The following is a 27677-nucleotide window of genomic DNA, read 5'->3' as shown; positions in this document are numbered from 1 at the left end:
ACATCCACATCCTCCTCCACTTCCATAATATTCTCCTGAAGTACATCACCCTTGTACAGACCCTCTATATACTCCTTCCACCGTTCTGCTTTTCCTTCTTTGCTTAGAACTGGGTTTCCATCTCAGCTCTTGATATTCATACAAGTGGTTCCCTTTTCTCCAAAGGTCTCTTTAATTTTCCTGTAGGCAGTATCTATCTTACCCCGAGTGAGATCAGCCTCTACATCCTTACATTTGTCCTCTAGCCATCCCTGCTTAGCCATTTTGCACTTCCTGTTGATCTCATTTTTGAGACATTTGTATTCCTTTTTGCCTGCTTCATTTACTGCATTTTTATATTTTCTCCTTTCATCAATTAAATATAATATTTCTTCTGTTACCCAAGGATTTCTACTAGCCCTCATCTTTTAACCTACTTGATCCTCTGCTGCCTTCACTACTTCATCCCTCAAAGCTACCCGTTCTTCTTCTGTATTTCTTTCCCCCATTACTGTCAATTGCTCCCTTATGCTCTCTTTGAAACTCCGTACAACCTCTGGTTCTTTCAGTTTATCCAGGTCCCATCTCCTTAAATTCCCACCTTTTTGCAGTTTCTTCACTTTTAATCTAAAGTTCATAACCAATAGATTGTGGTCAGAGTCCACATCTGCCCCTGGAAATGTCTTACAATTTAAAACCTGGTTCCTAAATCTCTGTCGTACCATTATATAATCTATCTGAAACCTGTCAGTATCTCCAGGCTTCTTCCATGTATACAGCCTTCTTTTATGATTCTTGAACCAAGTGTTTCCTATGATTAAGTTGTGCTCTGTGCAAAATTCTACCAGGCGGCTTCTTCTTTCATTTCTTAGCCCCAATCCATATCCACCTACTACGTTTCCTTCTCTCCCTTTTCCTACACTCGAATTCCAGTCACCTATGACCATTAAATTTTCATCTCCCTTCGCTATCTGAATAATTTATTTTATTTCGTCATACATTTCTTCAATTTCTTCGTCATCTGCAGAGCTAGTTGGCATATAAACTTGTACTACTGTAGTAGGTGTGGGCTTCGTATCTACCTAGGAGACAATAATGCGTTCACTATGCTGTTTGTAGTAGCTTACCCGCATTCCTATTTTCCTATTCATTATTAAACCTACTCCTGCATTACCCGTATTTGATTTTGTGTTTATAACCCTGTAGTCACCTGACCAGAAGTCTTTTTCCTCCTGCCACCGAACTTCACTAATTCCCACTATATCTAACTTTAACCTATCAATTTCCCTTTTTAAATTTTCTAACCTACCTGCCCAATTAAGGGATCTGACATTCCACGCTCTGATCCGTAGAACGCCAGCTTTCTTTCGCCTGATAATGACATCCTCCTGAGTAGTCCCCGCCCGGAGATCCGAATAGGAGACTATTTTACCTCCAGAATATTTTAGCCAAGAGGACGCCATCTTCATTTAACCATACAGTAAAGCTGTATGCTCTCAGTGAAAATTACGGCTGTAGTTTCTCCTTGCTTTCAGCCGTTCACAGTACCAGCACAGCAAGGCCGTTCTGGTTAATGTTAAAAGACCATGCCAGTCAATCATCCGGACTGTTGCCCCTGCAACTACTGAAAAGGCTGCTGCCCCTCTTCAGGAACCACACGTTTGTCAGGCCTCTCAACAGATACCCCTCCGTTGTGGTTGCACCTACGGTACGGCTATCTGCATTGCTGAGGCACGCAAGCCTCCCCACGAACGGCAAGGTCCATGGTTCATGGGGGGGGGGGGGGGGGGGGAGTAGTGTATGAGAAATTTCAACTTTATACACCAACCTGTTACTGAGAAAAAGTGTTTCAGAGTCAGTCAGACATACAGCCCAACAAACAGACGACAACAAAGCGGTCCTACAGCGGCACCCAAAAGTATGTCTAACACGACAAACATGTGCTACATATTATTGAGGAAGTCCACTAACAAGCTTACTATATAATTTTCTAAATATTCCTGCCTTTGACACCTTCTGCAACAGCATGGCATGAGTACATTCGTGCCAGCTTTTTAGTTAATTCAGTATAAATGTTAACACAGGGTGTATATGTGGACGAGGAAAAAAAAAATTCCCAGATTTTCCGGTTAAAAGTACACTTTCTCACAGATGAAAATACACTTTTTCCGTGTTAAGTAACAGTATACCTCTCCTCTGAACTGTAAAACTTAATAATCCTTTCAATGGTTGTGGTTTTATTCTCCGGCACTTTAGAAAACCAAAGTCAGGGGAAAAAACCCGTTTTGGAAAGATGTCTGATGTGCAGCAACACGTACACCGCATATTTTCGTATTACAAAAGTATAAATACGAATTCCACCAAACACTGCATGTTACTTTCCGAAGGACTGAAATCAAGGTTGTCATGCGTTTTTGTAAGCCCAGTTGTAGCTCACTGATTTTTTAAACGAGAGTCAAACGCACTGTGATTTAAGAAATTCATCGGACATTTGCGCACAGAGTTCATCTTGTGTAAAAGGAAATTTACTTTACTTGAAAATAATGCTTTTCAAACAACCATTGTGAAAATTTTCCTGCAACCTGTTAGAAATAGATTAGTTTCAGCAGTCGCGCCAGATGACAGGCGTCATCGCACTTGTGCAGCTACAATGACGCAGGAAGCCCGTACGTTCATACATGTAAAATATTAAAAGATCTTACATTATGTCAAAAGAAACAAAACATTAGCAGATACTTTGTTATTGTATTTTACCAACACAACAAAACCTGCCATGCCATTCGCTTTACCATGCTATGCTATAGCACTCATGGATCTCGAGATAAAGGTGGTGGTGGTGGTGGTGGTGGTGGTGGTTGTTGTTGTCATCGTCTTCAGTCCTGAGACTGGTTTCATGCAGCTCTCCATGCTACTCTATCCTGTGCAAGCTGCTTCATCTCCCAGTACTTACTGCAACCTACATCCTTCTGAATCTGCTTAGTGTATTCATCTCTTGGTCTCCCTCTATGATTTTTACCCTCCACGCTGCCCTCCAATGCTAAATTTGTGATCCCTTGATGCCTCAGAACATGTCCTACAAACCGATCCCATCTTCTAGTCTAGTTGTGCCACAAACTCCTCTTCTCCCCAATCCTATTCAATACTTATCTCATTAGTTATGTGATCTACCCATCTAATCTTCAGCATTCTTCTGTAGCACATTTGTAAAGCCTCAATTCTCTTCTTGTCAAAACTATTTATCGTCCATGTCTCACTACCATACACGGCTACACTCCATACGAGGTAGTTATTAAAAAGATATCTATTTATCACTTATTAAATAGGTCTAACAGAAAATTCCACAATGAATATTTTCATCACTAATGATCAGAATACCACTTATAGCCAAACCAAATGCCTCACACATACAAAGTAAACACCCACACTATTTCTGTAAATAGTAATTTTACTTTTTATATCTTTACTCAGGGTCACAGATCTTTTTCATATTACCTGAAATTTCAAGATTAATCGTTCATCGTCTGAAAAAATAAAATGTAATGATCCAGAAATCAATGGTAAATAATGAAAAAGGGAGTCTTATCAATTTGTCAGCATATTCTTAATTACACAGCAGATGATTGTGTGTCAGGGTCTCCTTTACTTCTACTAATACAGTTTTATGTTCATGTCATTACATCTACAACGTCACACTTCAAAATCAAACATTCTTACTAATTAATTTAAAAAAAGGCTTGGCCAAACATTAAGAATTTAATAAAATTGCAGAAAAAGATGATAGCCATAAAATCAGATCACACGAGCTTGATATTCAGTGGCAGAACAGAATATAACATAGATAACAGTGCATCTTTGTGATGAAATTTACAGGATTTTTCCCATTGCTGCTACTTCAGATCGACAACTGTTTCAGCAATGGATATCTTTTAGGTTTCCAGATTGAAATTCTGAATATCTCTGAACTTATTTTCGTTGTATATAGATGGAAGTCCACATTTTATGAAGTGTCTATTGTATATTTCCAATGTCTTTAGTATGGATAAGAACTTTGCTCTTACACATGCAAGCTGAGTGTGTGACCCTTTGCCTACAGCTTAAGGTGGTGTTGGGTTTGGTCACACAGCTTCAGGCTGTTGCTAATAGGCATAAATGTGGAGGACCGGATATGGTAATCTGAGGGAGTGCAGCATCTCACAAATGTGTCTTAACTGGTCAACTACTGCAGCTGCACCAGGTAGTGCCCACACTGAGGTTGCCCTTACCAGTGGTTAAGTGGAAGGTTAGTCCAACATGTAGCAGGCAGCGAAGAATTTTCCAAGGGGACGATCGGAGGGCCTCTCTAGCTCGTCGGATGAGCAGGTTCTGAGCACTGTGTGGTTGCCAAAACCCCCCCAAGCCGAGTGCTGTCACTGGCCCTGTTCCAGAGGACACCTCTCTGCCTGCAAGGTATGGGAATTCATTGAGGGAGGGATTACTGGTATATCGGAGCACCAATAGTAGGCGTGTAATAGGGCATTGAGATATGGCTGCAAAAGGGGACGAAGGAAGCCTGTGTGCACATGAGCAAGAGTCATCCCAGATGTGGAATGGGTGCTCCCAGATGCCAAGAAAAGCACTGGGTACAGCCAACTGTGGTAGTGGCTCATGTAACTACTAGCAATGTGTGTCACTTTGGATAAGAAGAAATTTTGTATGGTTTTGGGTAGGTAGCTGAAATGGTGAAGACTGCCAGAATGGCTTGTGACAGGTACAGCTCATTGTCAGTCCAAAATGGTGCAGGGCAAACAGAAGATGACTGCACTACTAGCAATGATCAGTACTGCTGTAAATTGTCGTAGCTGTGTTGGGAAAGAACCAGAGCGCCAATCACTAACAAAGTAATTAAGCTCAAATCTTAAGTACACACAGATGGCTAAAGCCAAAAAAACTCAGGCGAATTTTTTTTATTTTTATTACAAAGGGCTTAACCATATTCCTGAAGGACAGACAAAATGTAATTCTTGGTGAGTGTTTACTGCTGCCAAAATAGTTTACTTTGTAGAGAAATTGAAGCAGATAGTTCCTGTGAGTTAGTATGACGAGGTTATAGGCGATAACTGAAATAAATGAGTGGTTCCTTTTACTGGCTTCTGATGAATCAGTTGCTGCACAGTTCAAAGAAAATCGAAGTTACTTCAAATAGGTACCCCACTCTTTGAGTTACAGTTTATCATGACTTTGATCTATCCTTAATATGTTTGGGGAAATACATATTTAGGTGAAAATAAGTTTAAAGTCGATGGCACACAAAAGACGAAGTCCAAAATAGTACTCTGTACTTTCTGAGAAAGTTATTTTGAACAATTAGTTCAGGAGTCCACAAAAACATAAATGGTTGTGAAAACACGCTTGACCTCACAACAACAGATTATCCTGAGAAAACAAGATGCATCATAACACATCACAATACTGTAACATCCAAACCCACCAAAGACAAATGCAAAATACGTCTATCTAACAAAGCAGATAAAAATTTGCTTGACGTCTTCCTAAAACAGTCTCTACTCCATTCAATCTGACTATGAAAGCATAGACCTGATGCGGTTTGAATCCAAGGAAATGGTAGCAATGGCTATAGAGAAATATATTCCAAACAAATTAATAAGAGATAATACTGACCCCCACGGTACTCAAACAGGTCAGAATACTGTTGCAGAAGTAACGAAAATAGCATGCCAAAGTTTTATGAAAGCTCAAATGTGAGGTGTTAGTAATTGTTTCCACAATGAAACTCTGTCTTGAAATCTGACAAAACCCGATTCTGATTGTATGTAAAGTACACCAGTGGTAAGATTCAATGAAATTCATTCATTGTGTGATACTATTGGGTATGTTATTGATGACAGTGACACTAAAGTAGGGTTGTCAAAGTTTTCCACAATTCCTTCACCAAGAGAGTAAATATCACAGAATTCAAATCAAGAACTGCCAACATGAGTAACTTAGGAGAAGGTATCATCGGTGCTGCAAAGCAACTTAAATCATAATGGAAGGCCTCCAGTCCAAACCGCATACGAGTCCTGTTCCTTTCAGAGTACGCTGCTACAACAGGCCATACTCAGCAACCATATACAGCTGCTTGTTCATTGAAAGATCTGTACCTAAAGACGATAAAGCTCCACAAGTCACACAAACACCTAAGAAAGAATATAGTAGTGTTGCAATGAATTACAAACATATTGTGTTTGAACACCATGAATTACCTCAAAGAACAGGATTTATTGACAAATGGCCAACATACATTTAATATCTTTCTAGTGAAACAGAACTAGCTATATTCTCACAAAGTAACGAGTGCTATCAACAGGAAATGTCAATTTGATTCCAAATTCTTATATTTCCATACGGCTTTACACACCAGTCCTCATATGCAACTCAAAATCAAATTGCATGCGTAAGGAGTAACATCTCAGATGTGAGGCTCAAGATTTGTGATTTCCTTTCAGAATGGTTACAGTAACTGTCACGAAGTCAGAATAAAACAATACCCAGCATTCCCTAAGGAAGTATCATAGGTTCTTTGCTGTTCTTTGACTAGATAAATGATTTAGGTGACCATCTGAGCAGCTCTCTTAGATTATTTGCAGATGATGCTATCATTTCCTGTCTTGTACAGTTATCAGATGATCAAAACTAAGTGCAAAATGATTTAGACAAGATAGCTGCTCGGAACGAAAAGTGACAGTTGACTGAATGTCAGAGAGCATGAAGACACCAACATAGTACTAAAAGCAATCCACTAAATTTCAATTACATGGTAAAATACACAAATCTAAAGGCTGTAAATTTAATCAAACACTCAGGAATTACAATTACAGACAATCTGAAATGGCAACAGACAAGACTGCAATTCACTGGCAGAACACTTAGAAAATACAAAACGTCTAGTAAACCGACTGCTTACACTACAGCTGTCAGCTGTCTCCTCGAGTATTGCTGTGGTGTGGTATCATCAGGTAGGACTGACCGAGGACATTCGAAATGTTCACATCAAAGCAGCGCTTAGGGGGTAGAAGGGGGGGGGGGGGGGGGGGAATGCTACGGTTATAAGAATGGGGGTGCAACAAATAAAGGCTTTTTCATTGGGTAAGATTTTCTCATGAGATTTCAATCATTAACTTTCTCTTCAGAGAGAGAGAATATTTTGTCGATGCCCACATACATAGGGAGAAATAAATAATAGAAATCAGAGCTCATACGGGAAGATTTTAATGTGTGTTTTTCCCCCAGCACTTAAAGTGGAAAGGTAAAGAAACAGTTTGAAGGTGGTTCGATACATCCTCTGCCAGGCACCTGACTAGGAGTTGCAGAATAATCATCAGATGTTGGTGTACTAATTTTTACGGCCTTAATGAAAACTTTCTGCTGACATTCGACATAAAAGTTTGCTGGGTATGATACTGTGCCATAATGTAAAAGACTAATGGTGCTGGGGGGGAAAAAAAAAAAAAAAAAAAAAAAAAAAAAAAAAAAAAAAAAAAAAAAAAAAAAAAAAAAACCCCACACACACACACACACACACACAATGTTTCAGTCACAGTTGCAGAGGCCTCCTCCTGGTGCGTTCTAGCTATGCAGTGTCCTTTATATTTTGTTGTTACTGTTCACTGAGCATGCCATGATGACAATTTCAAAAAGGTAGTTAGTTTCATTGGTCACTTAAGGAAGAAGTAGAGGGGACTTCATTTTTATAGGTTATTGCGGCGGAGGGAGAATGTAACCTCTTGTGTTATATGCAATGATTGGTGGTCACCGTGAATGAGAAGTTGGCAGCTGTTTACCAACTGCTGGAAGTCGGTTGTGTAGCGGCAGTTACTTGCCAGTAGTGCTTGTGCCTCGTGTTGACAGTGCGGTCTGTTGGGCTCTGATTGCGGGCAGCCAAGATGGGGCAAGCCTGAGTACATGCTCCCTGTTCATGTTGTTAGTGTGTTCAAGTTTTTAGATGGCCCCACTGATTTTGTGTTTCGTCATAACTGGCTGCTTGGCCAAAACACGGGCTTCGCTGAATTTTATTTCTTTTCCGCAGTCTTGCTGATGTTCTGCCACTGCCGATTTGTTGTGTTGCCCTAGACGAATATAGCGCTCGTGTTCCCGAATGTGTGTTGCTGTTGGGCTACCAGTCTGACCGATGTATGCCTCTCCATAATCACATTCCACGTTGTAAACTCCTGCAGTGTGTAATGCATCGACCTTGTCCTTAGAGGAGCCTAGCATGTCCTGGATCCTACGACCACTATAGAAGACAAGCTGCACCCCAACACTGCGTAGGTGTTTGCCTATACAGTCAGTAACATTTTTCACATAAGGTAAGCACACTGTTGGCTGCAGTTTGTCTATTTCTTTCTTATCTTTCTTACTTGTGTTCGTCGACAAGGCTGTGTTTATCGACTTATGGCTGTAGCCATTTGCTAGAAATGTTGTGCGTAGCTTTTTAAGCTCAGGTGTGATGTTTTGAGCATCACTAAGGTGCTGTGCATGGTTTACCAAAGAACGGATGACAGTTCTTCTGCGCTGGGTGGTGGTAGGATTGGGCATGCAGATACCTGTCTGTATGTATAGGATTGCTATGTACTTTGTGCCCCAGTGAGACATCCGTTCTCCTGTTTACTTCAAGTGTCTAGAAATGCACCATCCTTTTCTACTTTGAGCATGAACCATATCTTCCAGAGCATCTTGTTCAAATGTTTGTGAAACTTGTGTAGCTCTGTTTCACCATGAGGCCATATAGTGAGCATGTCATCCAATTATCTGAACCAGCAACGTGGGCGTAAAGGAGCTGAACTGAGGTCCACTGCTTGAAAGGCTTCCATGAATATTTTGGCTGTCTGCGGAGAGAGGGGAGAGCCCATTGCTGTGCTGTCTGTCTGCACGTAGTATTTTCCTTGCCATTTGAAATACGTGTAAGTCAGGCACAACTCAACCAGGTCACATATGTCTGGGGAGACACGGTCCTGAAGGATGCGAATAGTTTTATCTACTGGCACATTCATAAATAGTGATGAAAGTATCCACATCCTTTAGGAGCACGTCCAGCTAGACATATACGACCTGCCTCAACGTACTTCAAATGGCAAGGAAAATACTACGAGCAGACAGACGGTGTAGCAAGGGGGTCTCCCCCTGGCAGCCAACATATTCATGGAAGCCTTTGAAGCAACAGCCCTTGGTTCAGTTCCTTCACACCCAAGTTGCTGGTTCAGATAAGTGGACAACACATTCACTATATGACCTAATGGTGAAACGGAGCTACACAAGTTCCATGAATATATGAACAATATGCACAGGAAGACACAGTTCGTGCTCGAAGTAGATAAGAATGGTGAAATTCCTTTTCCAGATGTCGAAGTATACAGGAGAACGAAGGGCACACTGGAGCACAGAGTGAGTCGCAAGCCTACACATACAGAAACAAGTATCTGCACACCCAATCCCACCACCACCCAGCGCAGAAGAACTCCGTCTTCCGTTATTTGGCAATCTGTGTGCAGTGCCTAAGTGATGCTCAAAACATCACACCTGAGCTTAAAAGGCTACGCACAATGTTTCTAACTAACGGCTACAGCCATAAGTCGATAAACACAAGAAGGATAAGCAAGAAATAGACAAACTGAAGCCAACAGTGTGCTTAACTTATGTGAAAAATGTTACTGACCAAATAGGCAAACACCTTCACAGCGTTGGTGTGCAGCTTGTCTTCTATAGTGGTCTTAGGATCCAGGACGTGCTAGGCTCCCCTAAGGATAAGATGGATACATTACACACTGCAGGAGTTTACAACGTGGAATGTGATTGTGGAGAGGCATACATCGGTCAGACTGGTAGCCCAACAGCAACACACATTCGGGAACATGAGCGCTATATTCGTCTAGGGCAACACAACTAATCGGCAGTGGCAGAACATCAGCAAGACTGCAGAAAAGAAATAAAATTCAGCGAAGCGCGTGTTTTGGCCAAACAGCCAGTTATGACGAAACACAAAATCAGAGGGGCCATCGAAACACTTGAACACACTAATAACATGAACAGGGAGGATGTACTCAGGCTTGCCCCGTCTTGGCTGCCCGCAATGTCAACACAAGGCACGAGCACTACTGGCAAGTAACTGCCGCCACACAGCCGATGTCCAGCAGTTGGTAAACAGCTGTTAACTTTTCATTCACGGTGACCACCAATCATGGCACATAACAAAAGAGGCAATAGACAACAGGTTACATTCTCCCTCCACCGCAATAACCTATAAAAAAAAATAAAGTTCCCTCTCCGCCTTCCTTAAATGAGCAATGAAACTAATTACCTTTTTAAAATTATGACATAATGGCCTGCGCAGTGAACAGTAACAAAAAAAAATATAAAGGACACTGCATAACAACAGACACCAACGATCAATGGTTAAAAAATCTGCCAATCTTAACGTAGTAATCTTCACGTTCGCGTCATATCGGAAGTACCGTTCGTCATAAAAAAATAAATCTGCATGTTAAAACGAGAAAATCTACATTGGATTATTTAGGAGGCTACAGCAGGTGTTCCAACGCGTATTACTTAAACATACCGTACACAAACTATGAAAACTGGAGAGCGGAGAACATAAAACAGAATTAGCAAACTACACACTGCAAATGAATTAATTAGTCTTTAATTAAACATATTTCAATTCAAATACTACCGACATTGCAGGGACGACAACACATGTTGATTCTTCACATGAATAGTGAAAATGACGAATAATTTGAATCTACTACATACAAGCAAGTCTTTTGTTCAATTAAAATACTATTAATTTATGTATTACTTACTTTTCGACATTTTGCTGAGAGGGTGCAGAAGACCTGAAACAACAGCAAAATTTTAACATATGATTTATTAGCAATACTAGTAAATTTGCATTAAAACGAATGTCTGCTCTGCGTCGCATATATATTAATTTCTATATTTTACGATTTGAAAGCGTGACATAATAATAGCGTTAATAATTAAATAGCAATGAAAACAACAATTACGTAAAAGGAAGCTTGTAATTTATTTTTAAATAGACTACATTATAATAAACGATGTTTCATAAAGCTACAAACCTTTTTATCTTCGCCTGATTTGAGCCTTCAGAAATTTTTCGGCGCCAAAGAGAAGTTGGCGGGATGAACCTGCTTTAGCTTCTAAATTCTAAACAAAGGTATTCACTCTCAAAACACCAAAGTTGTTAGCGCCACAACGAATTTTCTCAAAAACTAAATTGAAGTGAATATAACGTATTTTTCAGTGAAAAAGAAATATCATAATTTAATTTAGCAGTTAAGTTAAGTTAGTAGTTACGTTATCGTATAGTGTGAAAACACATAGAAATAATAAAGCGTATTCATCAACAGTAAGAGCTACATATATCAAAGTATCTTTCGTCAATAAAGAAAAAAGAGTATGTTCTGTAAGTTATCATAAATTTATTTTTCATGTTTACAAAATTGCAAAATTTCGAAAACTATCAGAGATAATATTTGAGAGCTTCACGAATTATTCTTTTTTTATGTCTAACGAAATACATTCGCCATATCCATCTTTGTACTTTATCTTCAGATTATGCTTCTAATTGAAAATGAAATTTTATAATCTACAAATGGTCTCAATAAAATAACAAAGTAGTAGTATAAACTTTTTGATTTGTAGCTTGTGTTTTGTCTTTGCCGGAAGCGTGTCAACCACAGGAAGTTGAACTAGTCGTATATCTTTGTCTGACGCCATCCCGAAGTCTCTTTGGCGGAAAGCTGCCATTGTTCGTACACCAAGCCGAAGGGTAGTTGGCGATGTATTTTGGTTGCTGAGTGTGCATTCGTGTACGAGAAATAACATTCCATCGCGCATTTGGTATTTTGACTAAGTCTGTTGTTCTAGACGATGGTGAAGATGGAGCACGAGGTAAATGATACGAAATTTAAACTATGTCATCTGCCCGCTATGTAGCGGTAGACGGACATGTTTTCTGTGAACTCGGGAGTTGGGACACACTATAGTTTATTTTGGTTTGCTTTTTTTTTCTAGGATGGTGATAAAGGTTGGAGTAAAAGCATTTTATTCGTAACGAATTTAATTATTAATTATGTATATATGTTAAGGTAACTATTGTATAGGCCATTCGAGTGGATACTGCTGAAAGCAATAGTTTTGCACCATGTCAGGCCTGTGGGTGATTTCTATTAAAAAATTTGCGATAGATTGGTAGTGGGTTGGGAAAAATTGTGTGGTGTGGAGTCCGTTGTGCTATAGGGGCCCCGTGATGCGGTCCACGTGTTTCGCGTTCTGGCGTTGTGGCGCTGGCGATACAGTTATTTGGTGAAACTATGCATAATCTTGTAAATTCCTTTATTTTCGTAAAATTTTGAATATAGGGTTTATTGAAGTCTGGCTCTCATTTCCTGTAAACAGCTAACGCTGAAAGTTACTTCCTGATGTAACGGCGTCTTGAGCAGAGGGGTAGTAATTACTGGAAATAAAGTAGCCAGTGATTACATGTACTGTCGCATGACTTGGATGTGAAACATGTGAACTAGTTCTCCAACGATTTCATATTTTAAATTTTATTTTTGTCAATTGTGAAATTTCTCATGGGGGTTGTATAGTAATTTTATCACTTAGTGACTTCTAAAGTGTAAAATTTGAAATAGAAGTTGAGTATTCTGAAGCTTTCCGAGATTAGACTGAGATTATTTATTACAATGTCATGTTATTTCAGCAGGATGGAAGACCAGAACCTGAACCAATGAGGAAGTTGTTTATAGGTGGTCTGAACTATAAGACCACAGATGAATCATTGAAGAAACACTTTGAACAATGGGGAGACATTGTTGATGTTGTTGTTATGAAAGATCCAGTCACCAAAAGGCAAGCTGTTTTTATTGCATACACTTGAACATGCCCCCTGTAATTTCTGCTTTGTGAGGGAGGTATTACTTTACCTTTTTTGTAGGTCTCGGGGATTTGGATTCATCACCTATTCAAGGGCATCTATGGTTGACCAAGCTCAAGCAGCTAGACCTCACAAGATTGATGGGAGAACTGTGGAAACAAAGCGAGCTATCTCTCGCCAGGTTTGTAAATACTGCTTAATACTTTAAGCTTCTTTGTTTTTTCATTTAGAAAATTTCATAGAGTATAGAAATTTTGTAAACTAGTCTGTAGTGTTGGTGTGATGGCAGTTGATTGAAAGGCAATATCACTGACATTTGTGATACTGCAATGATTATTGAGAACATGTACCACACCTGGGTATTTGCAACATGGACTGGACTCGTGTAGTGGTTTTAGTGCCTGATATCTTAGTCAAGTCAGGGTTTGTTATTAACATTTCTCCAAGTTTTGTACATGGATCTCGAATTAAAGCTGCCAATGTTTGCTGAAAAATTGAAACTATTTACTTTTAAGACATCGCAAAAAATTGATCAAACTTTGCAAACTCTCATCATTTGAACGCAACTGCAGAAATTTAAATGTAGTTATGGTAATATGGTCTAGATATCAATCATACACCATTTAAATATATATAATATATTGAGTATTCTGAAGACATTCTATAATGTTCTGGCAGTGTATTCGGTATTGCATGTTGGAAATCGTGGATCAGCGGTGCATTGAGTGTGGTATTTTGTTTTCGTGCTACAGATGATTAATATGGTAGTGACTGTTTTCAACTGGGGAAAACTAATTATCATGATTTTATGTTTTCAACAAAAGTAGGAAGATATTTATGTGCAGATACTGCAATGTAAGTATTGAGTTGCAGAGGGACATGTGCCTGAAACACTTTAACAGTTCTTACCATAACAGCAGGAAGGTGCTAACTACTGGTATAGACAAGCTATGCTCACAGAAGCCACTGCAGCAGCAAAATGAGCAAAAAAATGATAAAGAATTAATTTTGACTACTCGAGCCTTCATTGAGGCTTACATTCTGATGGATGAAGTTGATTATCCGAAGCTGAGAGAATGGATGAACAAATACATACGTTTGTGTAATAATTATTTTACTGTCTGCTAATTGCAGCAAAGAATAGGTAATAATGATAGCCAATAATTTTTGTTCAGAATAGGCCTATATTAAAAATAATTTTTCCCTGAGCTCACTCTAGAAGTCTTATAATTGTGTAAGAAATCATTTATTGGGAGTTAGGGTTGAACTTGAAATTCAGTGCAGAAACTTAGTTTCTATAACCTCAGATTCAGCCTGTTATATGGGCAAGTGTGTAAATGCAGTTAGGGTTTGTTTCAGAAGGGTTAGTGTGCGTTCTCCCACCACTCTGCTGGGCTCCTAAATAAATTTGGTTGGTTGTGTATGGGCTGCGGAGCTTTGTGATTTGAACCATTGTGTTTTGCACACAAAACACATCTTCCTTACTACCTGAAAAAGAGCATGTGTACAGTTATTAGCTCAGAAATATGTAGGTGTTCCCACAAAAGCCAAACTTTTCCCTATTCCTGTCGTCACCTGGTGAAACTCGTGGTTCGAAAGTGTTGAATACCTTTGAGAATCTTTGATAATAGAATTTGTTGAAACTGTTAAAGATGAGTGTAGCTGTCAATTATTTTAAAGCTTTGACTTCTGCTGAAACAAATTCCATGTCTAGCTGTTTATCTTGTTGAGCACTGCTCAAAATGTTGCAATTTGTTGCTGACATTAGAGGGCTCCAAGATACTGTTAATTCATCTTCTGGAGTCTAAGCTTGGTGACCTTGCAAAGACTTTTGTTACTTTTTTCTGAGGCAACCTCAGAAAAACTTCTTAAACTGCCAGAGCATCTGCAAGTACAGTTATCACTCTTCCAGTCTGTAAGTAGAGCAAGTCTCACAAAACTGAAACACTTAAAGGAGTGTGATACAAGAAAAATCATTTCTTCAATAGGTAAATTGTTTGATCTGAGAAACAGAAGCTTCCCTCTGACAACCATGCCTCCATCCTTGCTACCTTCCCTGTTTTCCTTTCCCTGTTGCTTCATAACCCGGGTTGTGAGTAACTAAATCCACTTTCCCTTCTTCCCTTTCTTTCCCCTCTCTCCTCCCTGATGAAGGAACATTTATTCCGAAAGCTAGGAGCTTAAATTTTCGGTTGTTTTTTGTGTTTCTATCGGCTGTACTGAGCTGAGGTAAGTACTGGCCAGCCCCTCTCTTTGTTAGTAATTGTTTCACATCTTTATATGAGATTTTCCATTAATTAGTTAGATTACAATGTAAAACCTGATTCTAAATCTGTCTTACCATTATATAATCTATCTGAAACCTGTCAGTATCTCCAGGCTTCTTCCATGTGTACAACCTTCTTTTATGATTCTTGAACCAAGTATTGGCTATGATTAAGTTGTGCTCTGTGCAAAATTCTACCAGGTGGCTTCCTCTTTCATTTCTTAGCCTCAATCCATATTCACCTACGTTTACTTCTCTCCCTTTTCCTGCTACCGAATTCGTTACCCATGACTATTAAATTTTCGTCTCCCTTCACTACCTGAATAATTTATTTCATCATATGTTTCAGTTTCTTCATCTGCGGAGCTAGTTGGCATATAAAGTTATACTACTGTAGGTGTGGGCTTAGTGTCTGTTGTGGTCACAATGTGTTCCCTATGCTGTTCATAGTAGCTTACCTGCATTCCTATTTTCCTATTCATTATTAAACCTACTCCTGCATTACCCCTATTTGATTTTGTTTATAACCCTGTAGTCACCTGACCAGAAGTCTTGTTTTTCCTGCCACTTCACAAATTACCACTATATCTAACCTGAACTTACCCACTTCCTTTTTTAAATTTTCTAACCTACCTGCCCGATTAAGGGATCTGACATTCCATGCTCCGATCTGTAGAATGCCAGTTTTTTCTCCTGATAATGACATCCTCTTGAGTACTCCCCACCTGGAAATCCAAGTGGGAGGACTATATTACCTCTGGAATATTTTACCCAAGAGGACATTATCATTTAACCATACAGTAAAGCTGTATGCGCTCAGGAAAAATTACACCTGTAGTTTCTCCTTGCTTTCAACTGTTTGCAGTGCCAGCACAGCAAGGCTGTTTTGGTTAATGTTAAAAAGACCATTTCAAGCATCCAGGCTGTTGCCCCTGCAACTACTGAAAAGGCTGCTGCCCCTCTCCTTGAACCACATGTTTGTTTGGCCTCTCAACAGATACCCCTCTGTTGTGGTTGAACCTATGGTACGGCTATCTGTATCACTGAGGCACGCAAGCCTCCCCACCAACGGCATGGTCCATGGTTAAGTGTATGTTAATTTAAACTTTGATTTTTCTGTTTGTGTTAGTGCTGCTTAAATGTTGTTACCCTGTGTGGTTTGTCATGTGACTGCTGGCCACCACACACAAACATTTGTGTAGGTGCATGCCTCTTGATAATAAGCATGTGATTCCATTCACATCTGTTTGTACTGTCTCCTGTTACAGTTGTGCAGACTCTTACTTAGCTGTAAGGTGCAAAGGTGCCCTTAATGTTCTGTAGTACTGATTTCCAGAAGTTTCTTCACATTTTCAGTTAAGGTACTCCTAATATATCAGTGTTTATTAATTGCAGGATGTTGGAAGACCTGAAGCAAGTGCTACAGTTCAGAAATTGTTTGTGGGTGGTTTGAAAGATGACATTGAAGAAGATGATCTCAAAGAGTACTTCAAGACATTTGGCAAGATTGTCTCTGTGGCAATTGTTGTTGACAAAGAAACCCGCAAGAAGCGGGGCTTTGCTTTTGTAGAGTTTGATGACTATGACCCAGTTGACAAAATATGCAGTGAGTAAAATTTTCTGCTTCAACTTAACTCTCTCATAATAAACTGTGGCATGACATTTACTGTTCTGTTTTCAGTGCAACGTACCCATGAAGTCAAAGGGAAGAAAGTCGATGTGAAGAAGGCTCTCAAGAAAGATGCAGTAAGAGGTGGTGGAGCTGGTGGCAGGGATGTGCGAGGTGGTGGCAGCTCGGGGCCGTGGGGTGGTCGAGGAGGAACTGGCGACTGGGGTGGACGTGGCGGAGGATGGGGAGGTGACTATGGTGCGATTGATATTTATAGAGGAAGTTTTGTTGGTTCAGTGATGTCTGGTGACCAGTTTTCTGTTAAACATGCTCTTAATTCACTTTACTTGGCTGGTCAGAATGTGCTTGTATTTCAAACTGTTTGAAAAATTTTGGGATAGGGAGGTGTGCTCTGTACATATCTGCATGGTACTGTGGAAGCCCCGTAATGGTGTGTGGTGGAGGGTACTTTCAGTACCATTATCAGATACCTCCAACCCTGTTCCACTAGCAAATAGTGTGTAGGAAGAAAGATTGTTCGTAAGGCTCTATATTGGCTCTCTAATTTCTTGATTTTTCTCACTGTGCTCAATATGAGATATGGGGGAGCAATGTTGTCTGACTCCTGAAGTGCTGTCCCCAAATTTCAATAGTATCTCATGTGATGCACAATGAGTCTTCGGATATGTCTGCCAGTGGAGTTTAGCATCTCTGTAATGCTCTCTTGCCATCTAAACAATCCTGTGCTGAAATGTGCTGCTCTTCATTAGATCTTATTTGTCCTACCTGATAGGGATCCCAGTTAGATGAACAATACTCAAGAGTTGAGTGAGTGCCTTATAAGCCACTTGTGTGGTTGAATTAATTTCCTTAAGCTTCTTCTGGTGTAACTGAGCTTGGTGTCTGCTGTTCCCACTATGCTTTGTATGGTCATTCCACTTCAGGTTGCACTAGTTATGCTTAGATATTTTACAGCAGTCTTCAGCTCTTGTCATCTGTGGTGTAGCTGCACAGTAGAGGATTTCTTTTCCTGTGTGTGTGTGTGTGTGTGTGTGTGTGTGTGTGTGTGTGTGTGTGTGTGTGTGTGTTACTTATTTACATTCAGGGCCAACTGCCAGAGCCTGCACCATTCATAAATTCTCTGCATGATGTTCTGCAAATTAAGATCTTCTGCTGTTGCTACTTCTGTATAGACAACTGCATCATCTGCAAATAGCCATACAGAGCATCCCATGTGTTCTAATCATTTATATATATTGTAAACAGAAATGGTCCTTTCACACTTCCCTGTGGTACTATGTTGGTTTGTGTTAAGAGCAAGGTGTTGAGTTCTATCTCCCAAGACAGTCTTCGTTCCAAACGCAGGTCAGCTACAATACTCCGTAAGCTTGTATGTTTTCCAATAAATGGCAGTGGGGGACAGTGTTAAATGCCTCACTTACATCAAGGAACATGGCATAAACCTGAGTGCAATTGCCCACCATGTTATGGAGGAACAGAATGAGCTGTTTTTGGCAGGATATTTGTTTGTGAAACCATGTTGATTTCTATAGATCATTTTCCAAAAATGCCATAGTTCTTGAGTGTAAAACCTGTTGCATTATTCTAAAACTGTCAACAGTATAGGCTTATAATTGTGTGCACCTGTCTCATGGCCTTTCTTAAAGAGTAAGGGCTTTTTCTGTTTGTTAGGTACCTTTCGTTGCCTAAGTAATGTATGATAAATTATTGCTAGAAGGGGAGAAATTTGTTCCCCTAATCTTTATAGAATCTTATAGGTATCTCATTGGGTCCTGAAGCCTTTCTGCTATTGAGCAATTTCAGCTGATTTTAAATTCTGCAATCTGTTATTGTAATCTGCCATTTTGAATTTTGTAAGACTATTGAAAGGAGGGGCAGTGTTCTGATCTTCTGTGGAGAAACTACTTAGGAATACCAAATTCAGTGTTTAGGCCTTCTGTTACCTTCAGTTTTGGTGCTGGTGTGGTTGTTGAGAGAATGAATAGATGATTGACACTCGATATTAGGGCATTGCTAATTGATTTGGAGGGATAGTGCTATAAGAATAGGTGTGAAAGTTATTCAAAGAAATAAATATATATTGCCCTTTCTTGTCTCTTCCTATACTATGTAAAAAGCTCAAATGCTTAAATATGCATGGAAATTGTTGATGCATTAAAGATAAAATAAATGGCTGAGTGTGATGTATCTTGAAGTTGGACCTGTGCATATAGATTTTGAGGAAGTTCTGGCCACATTTGAAATTATTACATTTAGAAAGCCAATCTCATTATCTGCATCCTTTCTGAGATAAGTTTGTGTACATCATCCTTCTGCAGTTTCTTGCAATATTTCAAATATTGTTCTTTCTGTGATAACATTGGTAACAAGTGAATGTGATAAAGTAAATCACTGCAAAAAATTGATATGTGCAGATCCAACTTACATATTTCTTGTGTGGGATATACATATTATTTTATTTAAGAAATTTAAATTAGGAATTTTTGATTAGCACTAACATTAAATGAATAAGGTCATTTACAAATTTAAAATTTATTATTGTAAATGTTATTGTTCATAGTGTGGGTTCCTGTAGTTGTGTCCTAGTTCATGAACCATAGGCAATGTATGAGTGGCCAAATAAGTGGTCCCGACAGTTGGGATACCAGTTACTTTGGCATAAAGCTGGGCATCTCGGACATATTCTGAGTCGTGGTCACCTTTGTGCTCATACAGCAAAGACTACCAAATCCACCGGTTAGTCCCTCAAGTGTTAGGGGTAAAGCTCAATGGGACTCGGAGCAAGTAAGGCTAGCAACCTGCTTCCCTGATACTTTAAATATGATGCTGGCAACAATCAGAGCAAAATGCCTCGGACCTTTGGAGGTGACGGAGTCGCTCTGACAAACCAGGGACTCCTAAGATATGACTTGGCAAACTAATGGTAATGAGATGGGGAGCTATTAATATCAATGGGGGCTACTCTGGGAAGAAGGTAGAGCTGGTAGAGGCTGCAGGTAAGATGTGGCTGGATGTTTTAGCTGTGACATTTGGGTAAGGGGTGAGAAAGAAGAGGAAGTTGGAGAATACAAGGTTTAAGTGTCAGGAGTCAAAGAAGGAATAGCACAATGGGGTGTAGGGCTGTACATCAGGAAAGAAATGGAACCCAGCATAGTTGCAATAAGGTATCTAAATGAATGACTGATGTGAATAGATTTGACAGTGTCTAGCAAGAAAATTAGGATTGTCAATATATTCGCATTGTGAAGGGACAGATCAAAATAAGATAATTTTTATGAGGCACTCACTGATGTAGTTGTTAGAGTAAAGGACAAGGACAGTGTTCTGCTCATGGGCGATTTTAATGCCAGGATTGGAAATCAAACAGAAGGCTGTGAAAAGGTTATGGGTAAATTTGGAGAGGATATGGAGGCCAACAGGAACGGTAAACAACTCTTGGATTTCTGTGCCAGTATGGGCTTAGTAATCACAAACTCCTTTTTTAAACATAAGAACATTCACTGGTATACTTGGGAAGGCAGGGGAACCAGATCTGTCATTGACTATATAATAACAGATCAGGAATACATGAAGGCTGTGAGGGACAAACGTGTATTCAGGGATTCTTTGTTGACACTGATCATTATTTAATCTGCAGTGAAATTGAGATTGTGAGGCCGAAAGTGCACGAGGTCAGGTCCATATGTAGGATAAGAATGGAGAAACTTCAGGATAAGGAAATCAGGCACAAGTACATAACAGTGATCTCAGAAACGTACCAGTTAGTTGAATGTAGTCAATTACAGTCATTGGAAAAGGAATGGACAAGGTACAGGGACACAGCACTAGAAGTGGCTAAAGAATGTCTTGAAACAGTGGTGTGTAAAAGTAGGATGAAGCAAACAGCTTAGTGGAATGACATAGTCAAGGCAGCCTGTAAAAGGAAAAAGTTGTATCAAAAATGGCTACATACTAGAACTCAGGTAGACAGAGTTATGTTGAAGAAAGAAACAAAGCCAAACAGATAATAGCAGCATCCAAGAAGAAATCTTGGGAAGACTTTGGAAACAGGTTGGAGACTATGGGTCAAGCTGCTGGAAAACCATTCTGGAGTGTAATTAGCAGTCTTCAAAAGGGAGGTAAGGAGGAAATGACAAGTATTTTGGACAGGTCAGGAAAACTGCTGGTGAATCCTGTGGATGCTGAAAATACGATCAGTAATGTTTCAGATTTCGAGGTAGAATGGGATAGATATTATGATGGAAATAGGATCACATTGGAGGAAGTGGAAAAAAATGGTCAGTAGATTGCAGTGCAATAAAGCAACTGGGGTGGATGAAATTAAGTCGGAACTCATCAAATACAGTGGAATGCCTGGTCTTAAATGGCTACACAGGATAATTGAAATGGGTGGGGTTGGGACAGGTTCCATCAGACTGGACAAAAGCAGTAATCACACCAATCTTTAAACATGGAAACAAAAAGATTGTAACAATTACAGAGGTATCTCTTTAATCAGCATTGTGGGTACAATCATCTCAGGTATTGTTGAAAGGAAAGTGCAAGTATTTGTTGAGGACCAATTGGATGAAAATCAGTGTGGGTTTAGGCCTCTTAGAGGTTGTCAGGACCAGATCTTTAGTACGGCAAATAGAGAAGTGTTATGAGTGGAACAGGGAACTGTATCTATGCTTTATAGATCTGGAAAAGGCATATGGCCAGGTTCCTAGGAGAAAGTTAGTCTGTTCTAAGAGATTATAGAATAGGAGGCAAACTTTTGCAAGCAATTCAAGTTCTTTACATGGATAGTCAGGCTGCAGTTAGAGTTGACGGTAAATTGAGTTCATGGTTCAGAGTAGTTTCAGGGGTAAGACAAGGCTGCAACCTGTCTCCACTGTTGTTCATATTATTTATGGATCATATGTTGAAAACAATAGACTGGCTGGGTGGGATTGAGATATGTGAACACAAAATAAGCAGTCTTGCATATGCAGATGACTTATTTGTGATGGCACATTCGATTGAAAGTTTGCAAAGTAATATTTCAGAGCTAGATCAGAAATGTACGGACTATGGTATGAAGATTAGCATCTCCAGAATGAAAGTAATGTCAGTGGGGAAGAAATATAAACGGATTAAGTGCCAAATAGGAGAAACAAAGTTAGAACAGGTGGATGGTTTCAAGTACTTTGGATGCATATTCTCATGGGATGGCAACATAGTGAAAGAACTGGAAGTGAGGTGTAGCAAAACTAATGCAATGAGTGCTCTGCTACGATCTACTCTCTTCTGCAAGGAAGAAGTCAGTACCAAGACTAAGTTATCTGTGTACCGTTCAATCTTTCGACCAACTTTGTTGTATGAGAGCGAAAGCTGGTTGGATTCAGGTTACCTTATCAAGGTTGAGGTTACAGATATGAAAGTAGCTAGGATGATAGCAGGTACTAATAGATGGGAGCAATGGCAGGAGGGTGTCCACAATGAGGAAGTCAAAGAAAAACTGGGAATGAACTCTAGATGTAGCAGTCAGGATGAACAGGCTTAGATGGTCATGTTAGACGCATGGGAGAAGAAAGGTTACCCAAGAGACTCATGGGTTCAGCAGTAGAGGGTAGGAGTCGGGACAGACCAAGGAGAAGGTATCTAGATTCGGTTAAGAATGATTTTGAAGTAATAGGTTTAACATCAGAAGAGGCACCAATCTTAGCACTGAATAGGGGATTGTGGAGGAATTTTATTAGGGGGCTATGCTCCAGACTGAATGCTGAAAGGCATAATCAGCCTGTGGTGGTGGTGGTGGTGGTGGTGGTGGTGTGAACATAGACGAAGTACTGTTCTTAATGTTCAGTAGTGTCGTTGCTCACTAAAAATATTTTTATGGGCAAAAAAGGGCTGTTGTACATAAACTGAGGTAACTGGGAATATTTGAGTTCCCTGGGTGCTATGTTGGCACTGGATTAACTTGAATACCAGAGCCAGCTTTAGTTTCAAACTGTTTAATATTCATAGGTATATGGGGAAATGGGTGACAATCATAGAAATGTTTTAATACTGAATCATTAAATGTTTTGTTGCACTTGCAAATTGCCAAAGCCTGAAGTTTTTTACCTCACCTCTCCTGGCTTCTAAATGTGCATTGTAAAACACAGCTTTGACCCATGTACCCCAACAAGTTACCACTGGTTTGGGATGTAAAGGTGCATTTAATAGTTTTTTACAGGGCTTGTTGCAAGCAGGTGCAGTAAACATTTTCTTTGTGGATCCAGTCTGTTCATGTACATTTCCAACCATGGATTATACTTCAGCAAGACAATGTACTATGTTATAAAATACTTGGAGGGCTTTTCCTACTTAGATCATGTAGGAAGTAACATCTGAAAAAGATTAATCCAGAAGGTTCTGGAAATATTTTCTCTATATCCTCATTCCCAAATGATTTCTTTGAGTTGTTTGCAGGGTGGTAAATAGGAAGAAGACATGTTTTAATGCACCAACAATTAAATATGAAGTGTAACAGTCACAAGTGTTGGTAGTTTAGTTGACTGAAATACAAATTATGTCCTTGAATTCATTATGTATTTCTTCTAGAAAATGTAGGTTAATTGTTGGTGTGTAATTTTTAGGCAGTGTTGATTAATCTTTTGTATTTTGAGCAAGTGATTTTTGTTTACCATAGTAGGTTAAATCCCTGTTACTTGCTGCTGTCACATCCCAGCTGTTGTTACTTGCTGCTGTTAAGTTTTGGGCCTTCATGTTGCATTTCTGACATGTAGATTTTTCTTGACTTTCTGTGGTCTATTTGAAACTTCCTTGTAGACATGAGACAATACAAAACATTTCATTTGTAAAAGTTCTTTGATGGTAAGCTATCCACAAAACTTTTTCTTGTGGTATGGTGCATGACACATTACACAACTACACATACACACTGAACTTTAAATTAAAAAACTGAACTGAAACAATGGATACTTGTGTAATGTCTGTAATTTGTCAGTGCTTGCAGTATGATGGGATGGAATTAAGTGGTGGGTGTCAGTGGCAGGTGTGTTGACTGCCTGTACCTGCTAAACTGCCAGTTAGTAGCCTCTGTGTTAGTGATAACATGCAGTTGTAGGTTGTCACTGAGACATCAAAACAAGGTTGAGCCCCAGGATCCACCCATCTAGATTTTTAAAATATTGTAATGAACCAAAATACACATTAGTTTTTAGTTCAAATATTCAGTACTAATGACAAGAAATCAAATATGCAAACACTATATGCAACATTCAAATGCATGTAATCAGGTCTCTAAATTGTATGTAAATGTCAGTGAAATGGTATTGGGAACAAGTGTTAAGCTCTTTGCTCATTAATGCACAATTAAGGATGCTGTAACATAGTCAAACCATTTACTGATATGCTGCTGGATACTCAGCACTAGTAACACAGTACCTGTATGCTGTAAACTGGTTATAGTTCCAGTATATAATGTGACTTGTTTATTATATATAATATGTTAATTGCCTAACATCTGATTGGTGTTGTGCACAGACTGTTAATTTGTTACATTAAGATTGTATTAGTTGTGCTGGCGATGTAGAAAAGTTGAGAAAGGTTGTGTTTACAGGTGGCATTGATCCTTGGGAGAAAGGTGGCTGGGGCGGTGGAGCTAGTGCTGGTGGTGGCAGCTGGGCTGGAGACACAGGTTTTGGTGGCAGTTACCAACAGAGCTATGGTGGTGGCCCAGTCAGAGGTGGCAGCAACTATGGAGCTGGTGGAGGTTATGGTGGCGGTAGCCGTGCAACACCGTACTCCGGAGGAGGTGAGTTATGGTTGTGATGTCTTAGTGCCAGCAAAAATGTTCTTAAAAGAAATGGCTAATTCATAGAACCATAGTGTATGCCATTGGTAATGTTTGTGCAATATATTGACATTTACCACAGATTGAACATCCAATGTAAATTTAGTACTTGTTGACAAGTACTTTTCAGCAGGTGTAATTTCAATACAGCTAGTACACACAATTAATTTGTGTTTTGGAACTAATAGTTTTCTCTAATAGGAAAGTTAGAGTAGGTCACTCAGATCCCAGCTTGAGAATCCACTTGTTGCAAAAATAGGCAGCCCTTTTCTGCTGTTTCTTTAACTTTGTGTGACCTAGCACTTTTGTGAGTTTTACATCTTTCGGCTGCAGTGAAATTGGCTCTTGATGCCAGGCATAAGTAAGCAGTTACATCAAATCACTTTATAGTTTCCTGTTAATTTCAATTGTTTATTGACAGTTGGTGGAATCTTCCATTGTGTGAATCCACACCTGATACAAAATACTGATTGTGAGGGAGATTATTTTGTTATAAAAATTGCACTTAAGTGTACTGTAAAGCATGAGTATATCCTTTCCACGAAAATATTCGGCAAGCATAACTTTTCAGAAATTGCCACCTGTATGCATTGAAATTGTAGAAATAATTCCACATTTGTTGTACTTATTTCAAATATTTGCAAAGATAAGGCTTTAAAATTAAGTGCAAGTAGATGGTAAGTTTTGAAAAGGGGAAACTGTTGCTAGTTGTAAAAGGACTGTATATTCGATTAAGAAAGGAATCAGGTCAAAGAACAGAAATTATGAACATAGATTTTGAGTGGTGTAAGGTCTTTGCATTATCCACTTAAATAAGCAATAGAACTAGACTTAAGACATTGTTGGGTGTGCTTCATTTCTAAATGTCCATAATTGCATTTAGGTGGAGGCTATGGAGGTGGTGGCTATGGTGGTCGACGTTACTAATAAACCTGAGCCAGAGGTAAGTATTGTCAACACTGCACAAGTGATTGGTGTGGCAAATTTGCTGTTTTTTATTATAAAGGCATAAATGAAATGCACCAAATTTAAAGGTGGTTGCTTGGCCTCAGTGCAGTATTTAAAAACTATAGTACAGTTATCAAATATGAGAAATGTAACTATACATCAGTTAGATTCACTAGCTTTTCTAACCTGGGATTGCTTTGGAAATAGGCGGAGGAAACACTTTGAGAATCATGTTGGAAAGTAGCCTTCGGTTTTGAGGGGCAGGGTGTCTTTCCTTTTGTAAGAGTTGGTAATATTGGGATTAGATGAAGGAACCCCAGGTTTTGAAGGCTGGTAAAGCTCAACTTCTATCTTAATTAGGTTTTAGATGCATTCTGAAATTGTGTACACCATGTCATATTTCATGTTACTTAATTGGTACATTTAGGTGCCTGCTTTTTTAAAATTAATTACCCATATGCTTTCTTTGTGAGGCAACACCGCAGAATTTATCAAAGTCATTCGTGTGTTGAGAGGTCGTCAATCTTATTTTGCAATTAAGTTTATAAATGAAGCCTTAGCTCTTGCTTGAGGATCTGTAGTTCTTAAATTTGAAGTACTTGTATCTGTAGGAAGAAGAGTGTAATGCTTACTTTAAATTTATTGTGTTTTGATAGTTTCCTGTTATGTGTGTTGTTTTGTCCAGGCTCGAACCACCGCTCACCTTAGGATAGCTGACAGACAGGGTCATTGCCGGAGTCTAGGGTTCTGCAAGTATCATCTCTCAGAAGGTTGCCCTAGTGTTTGGCCGAACGAGAAAATGAACTGCGGTGGTTTTTTCCTTATTGTATTCATAACAGTGGGAGTAGGGAAGGACGTCCCACAGAGTTCATTTTTTTATCTGCATTTTATATTTGTCAGCCAGTTTCACTTGCTTTGTGTGTGTATGTCACTATCAATTTGTGTTTTAGTGGAAACTGTATACAAATGTTTGTTCTTAAATATGTAGACTTCAAGAATCTTTGCCATTTGTTAGAATAAAGGGACTACAAATTTTAAATAAATATGAATCACTTTTTATTGGTTTTAGTTTCTTGATCACCCAGTTTTGTCGCTAGGTGTCGAACTTTCTCACTGTGGTAGTGTTGGCAGAAGTATTTGGGATTGTGTAACAGGAGACAAGTCTTGCATGGTAAGAAGTATGTACATCTTTCAGTGCAGTGGTTGTTAGTTTTGCATCTTGGCAGTGCAGTTGTTGCTATTCCATGGAGTTGTAAAAGTTTCAGGTGTTTATGGTATGTAGGCTTGATGTCAAGCAAAGTTTTGATGCTGAATTAAATTTTAGTTTTAAGTTTTCATAACTTCTGTAGCACAGGAAACTGATGGTTGTCACCAGTACTTGGTTTTCTTTAAATTTGTTCTGGACTTAATGGGTATGTCTGATAGAGGTATTGATAATTAAGATTCTTTAATCAGTTCTGTCATGCAAGATCAGGTGATTCTCTAAATGCTGCTGTTCACACAACTTGATAAATTTAATTTCAAATTGATAGTGAAATTTAAAAAGGTGGTTGTCAAAGTTCTATTGACAAAATGGTTGTGAATTGGTGTAGGTCACAAGAGGTATAAAGGTGCCATGGTGTTTGTCAGAATGTTTAAGTACATGAGACTGTGTGCACGTGCACATGTTCGCTCTGTGCTATTTCAATAAGCTTGTGACATTAATTGCCTGTGTCTCAAATTTTCTGTATACAGCAATGTCATTGCAATTCATATTAATATATTATGAACAGTTTTGAATGTTAGTTGTATAGTGAAAACTCTGCAATGCTTATTGATACATGGAAATTCCAAACCGACACTATAGGGACAGAAACATTACTAAAGTCTTCAATTACTCAATTGTATTTTGGTGGGAAACATTCACTTTAGATTAATGTGGGTTACTTGTTTTGAAGAATGCAGTAACTCTTTAAACCTTCAATTTCTTAGAAATGATAGTGTTATGCTTAGAAATGATGGTGTTATGCTTGAACCATCAGACAAATTAACACCTTATTTAAAATAGTGTAAGATAACATGCAATGTTAAAGATTGCCTTTGCAGTAGTCTGAATAGT

At 39.1% G+C, this 27677-nt stretch overlaps 2 protein-coding genes across 5 annotated transcripts in view; one reads left to right on the top strand and one right to left on the bottom strand.

The window, feature by feature from the left end:
- The window catches only part of LOC126293592 (chromobox protein homolog 1-like), a 42005-nt gene extending 30340 nt beyond the window's left edge, over nt 1-11665 (bottom strand). The window contains exons 1-2 of the mRNA XM_049986868.1: nt 11091-11665; nt 10815-10847 (exon numbers count right to left, since the gene is read on the bottom strand). Coding sequence (XP_049842825.1) covers nt 10815-10824 — 10 coding nt within the window. The 5' untranslated portion in view covers nt 10825-10847; nt 11091-11665. The remainder of the gene's footprint in view (nt 1-10814; nt 10848-11090) is intronic.
- A 65-nt stretch (nt 11666-11730) lies between these two features.
- On the top strand, nt 11731-26638 carry LOC126293590 (heterogeneous nuclear ribonucleoprotein A1, A2/B1 homolog). Of its 4 annotated transcripts, none has more exons than XM_049986865.1 (8): nt 11731-11925; nt 12743-12888; nt 12974-13094; nt 16575-16785; nt 16861-17046; nt 24398-24592; nt 25515-25574; nt 26265-26638. In XM_049986865.1, exons 1-7 carry the CDS (start codon nt 11905-11907, stop codon nt 25556-25558), a joined length of 924 nt encoding a protein of 307 aa, XP_049842822.1. In that variant the 5' UTR covers nt 11731-11904; the 3' UTR covers nt 25559-25574; nt 26265-26638. The 4 variants fall into 4 exon arrangements, with proteins under 4 accessions (XP_049842822.1, XP_049842823.1, XP_049842821.1 ...); XM_049986866.1 differs by having other exon boundaries at nt 11734-11925; nt 12740-12888; nt 16861-17037; XM_049986864.1 differs by having other exon boundaries at nt 11735-11925; nt 12740-12888.
- The last annotated feature ends 1039 nt before the right edge of the window (nt 26639-27677 follow it).

The sequence above is a fragment of the Schistocerca gregaria genome, chromosome 10, assembly GCF_023897955.1.
Source record: "Schistocerca gregaria isolate iqSchGreg1 chromosome 10, iqSchGreg1.2, whole genome shotgun sequence".
In the NCBI taxonomy this organism is placed as follows: Eukaryota; Metazoa; Arthropoda; class Insecta; order Orthoptera; family Acrididae; genus Schistocerca; species Schistocerca gregaria.
The sequence above is the reverse complement of the archived record's forward strand: the minus strand, read 5'-3'. Positions and strand labels throughout refer to the sequence as shown.

Excerpts from the sequence above, each read along its gene's own strand:
- LOC126293590 (XM_049986864.1), top strand. The coding sequence starts at position 11,905 with ATGGTGAAGATGGAGCACGAG. Across the intron at positions 11,926-12,739 it reads TGGTGAAGATGGAGCACGAG|CAGGATGGAAGACCAGAACC; the intron begins GTAAATGATACG and ends ATGTTATTTCAG. Across the intron at positions 17,047-24,397 it reads AGGATGGGGAGGTGACTATG|GTGGCATTGATCCTTGGGAG; the intron begins GTGCGATTGATA and ends TTGTGTTTACAG.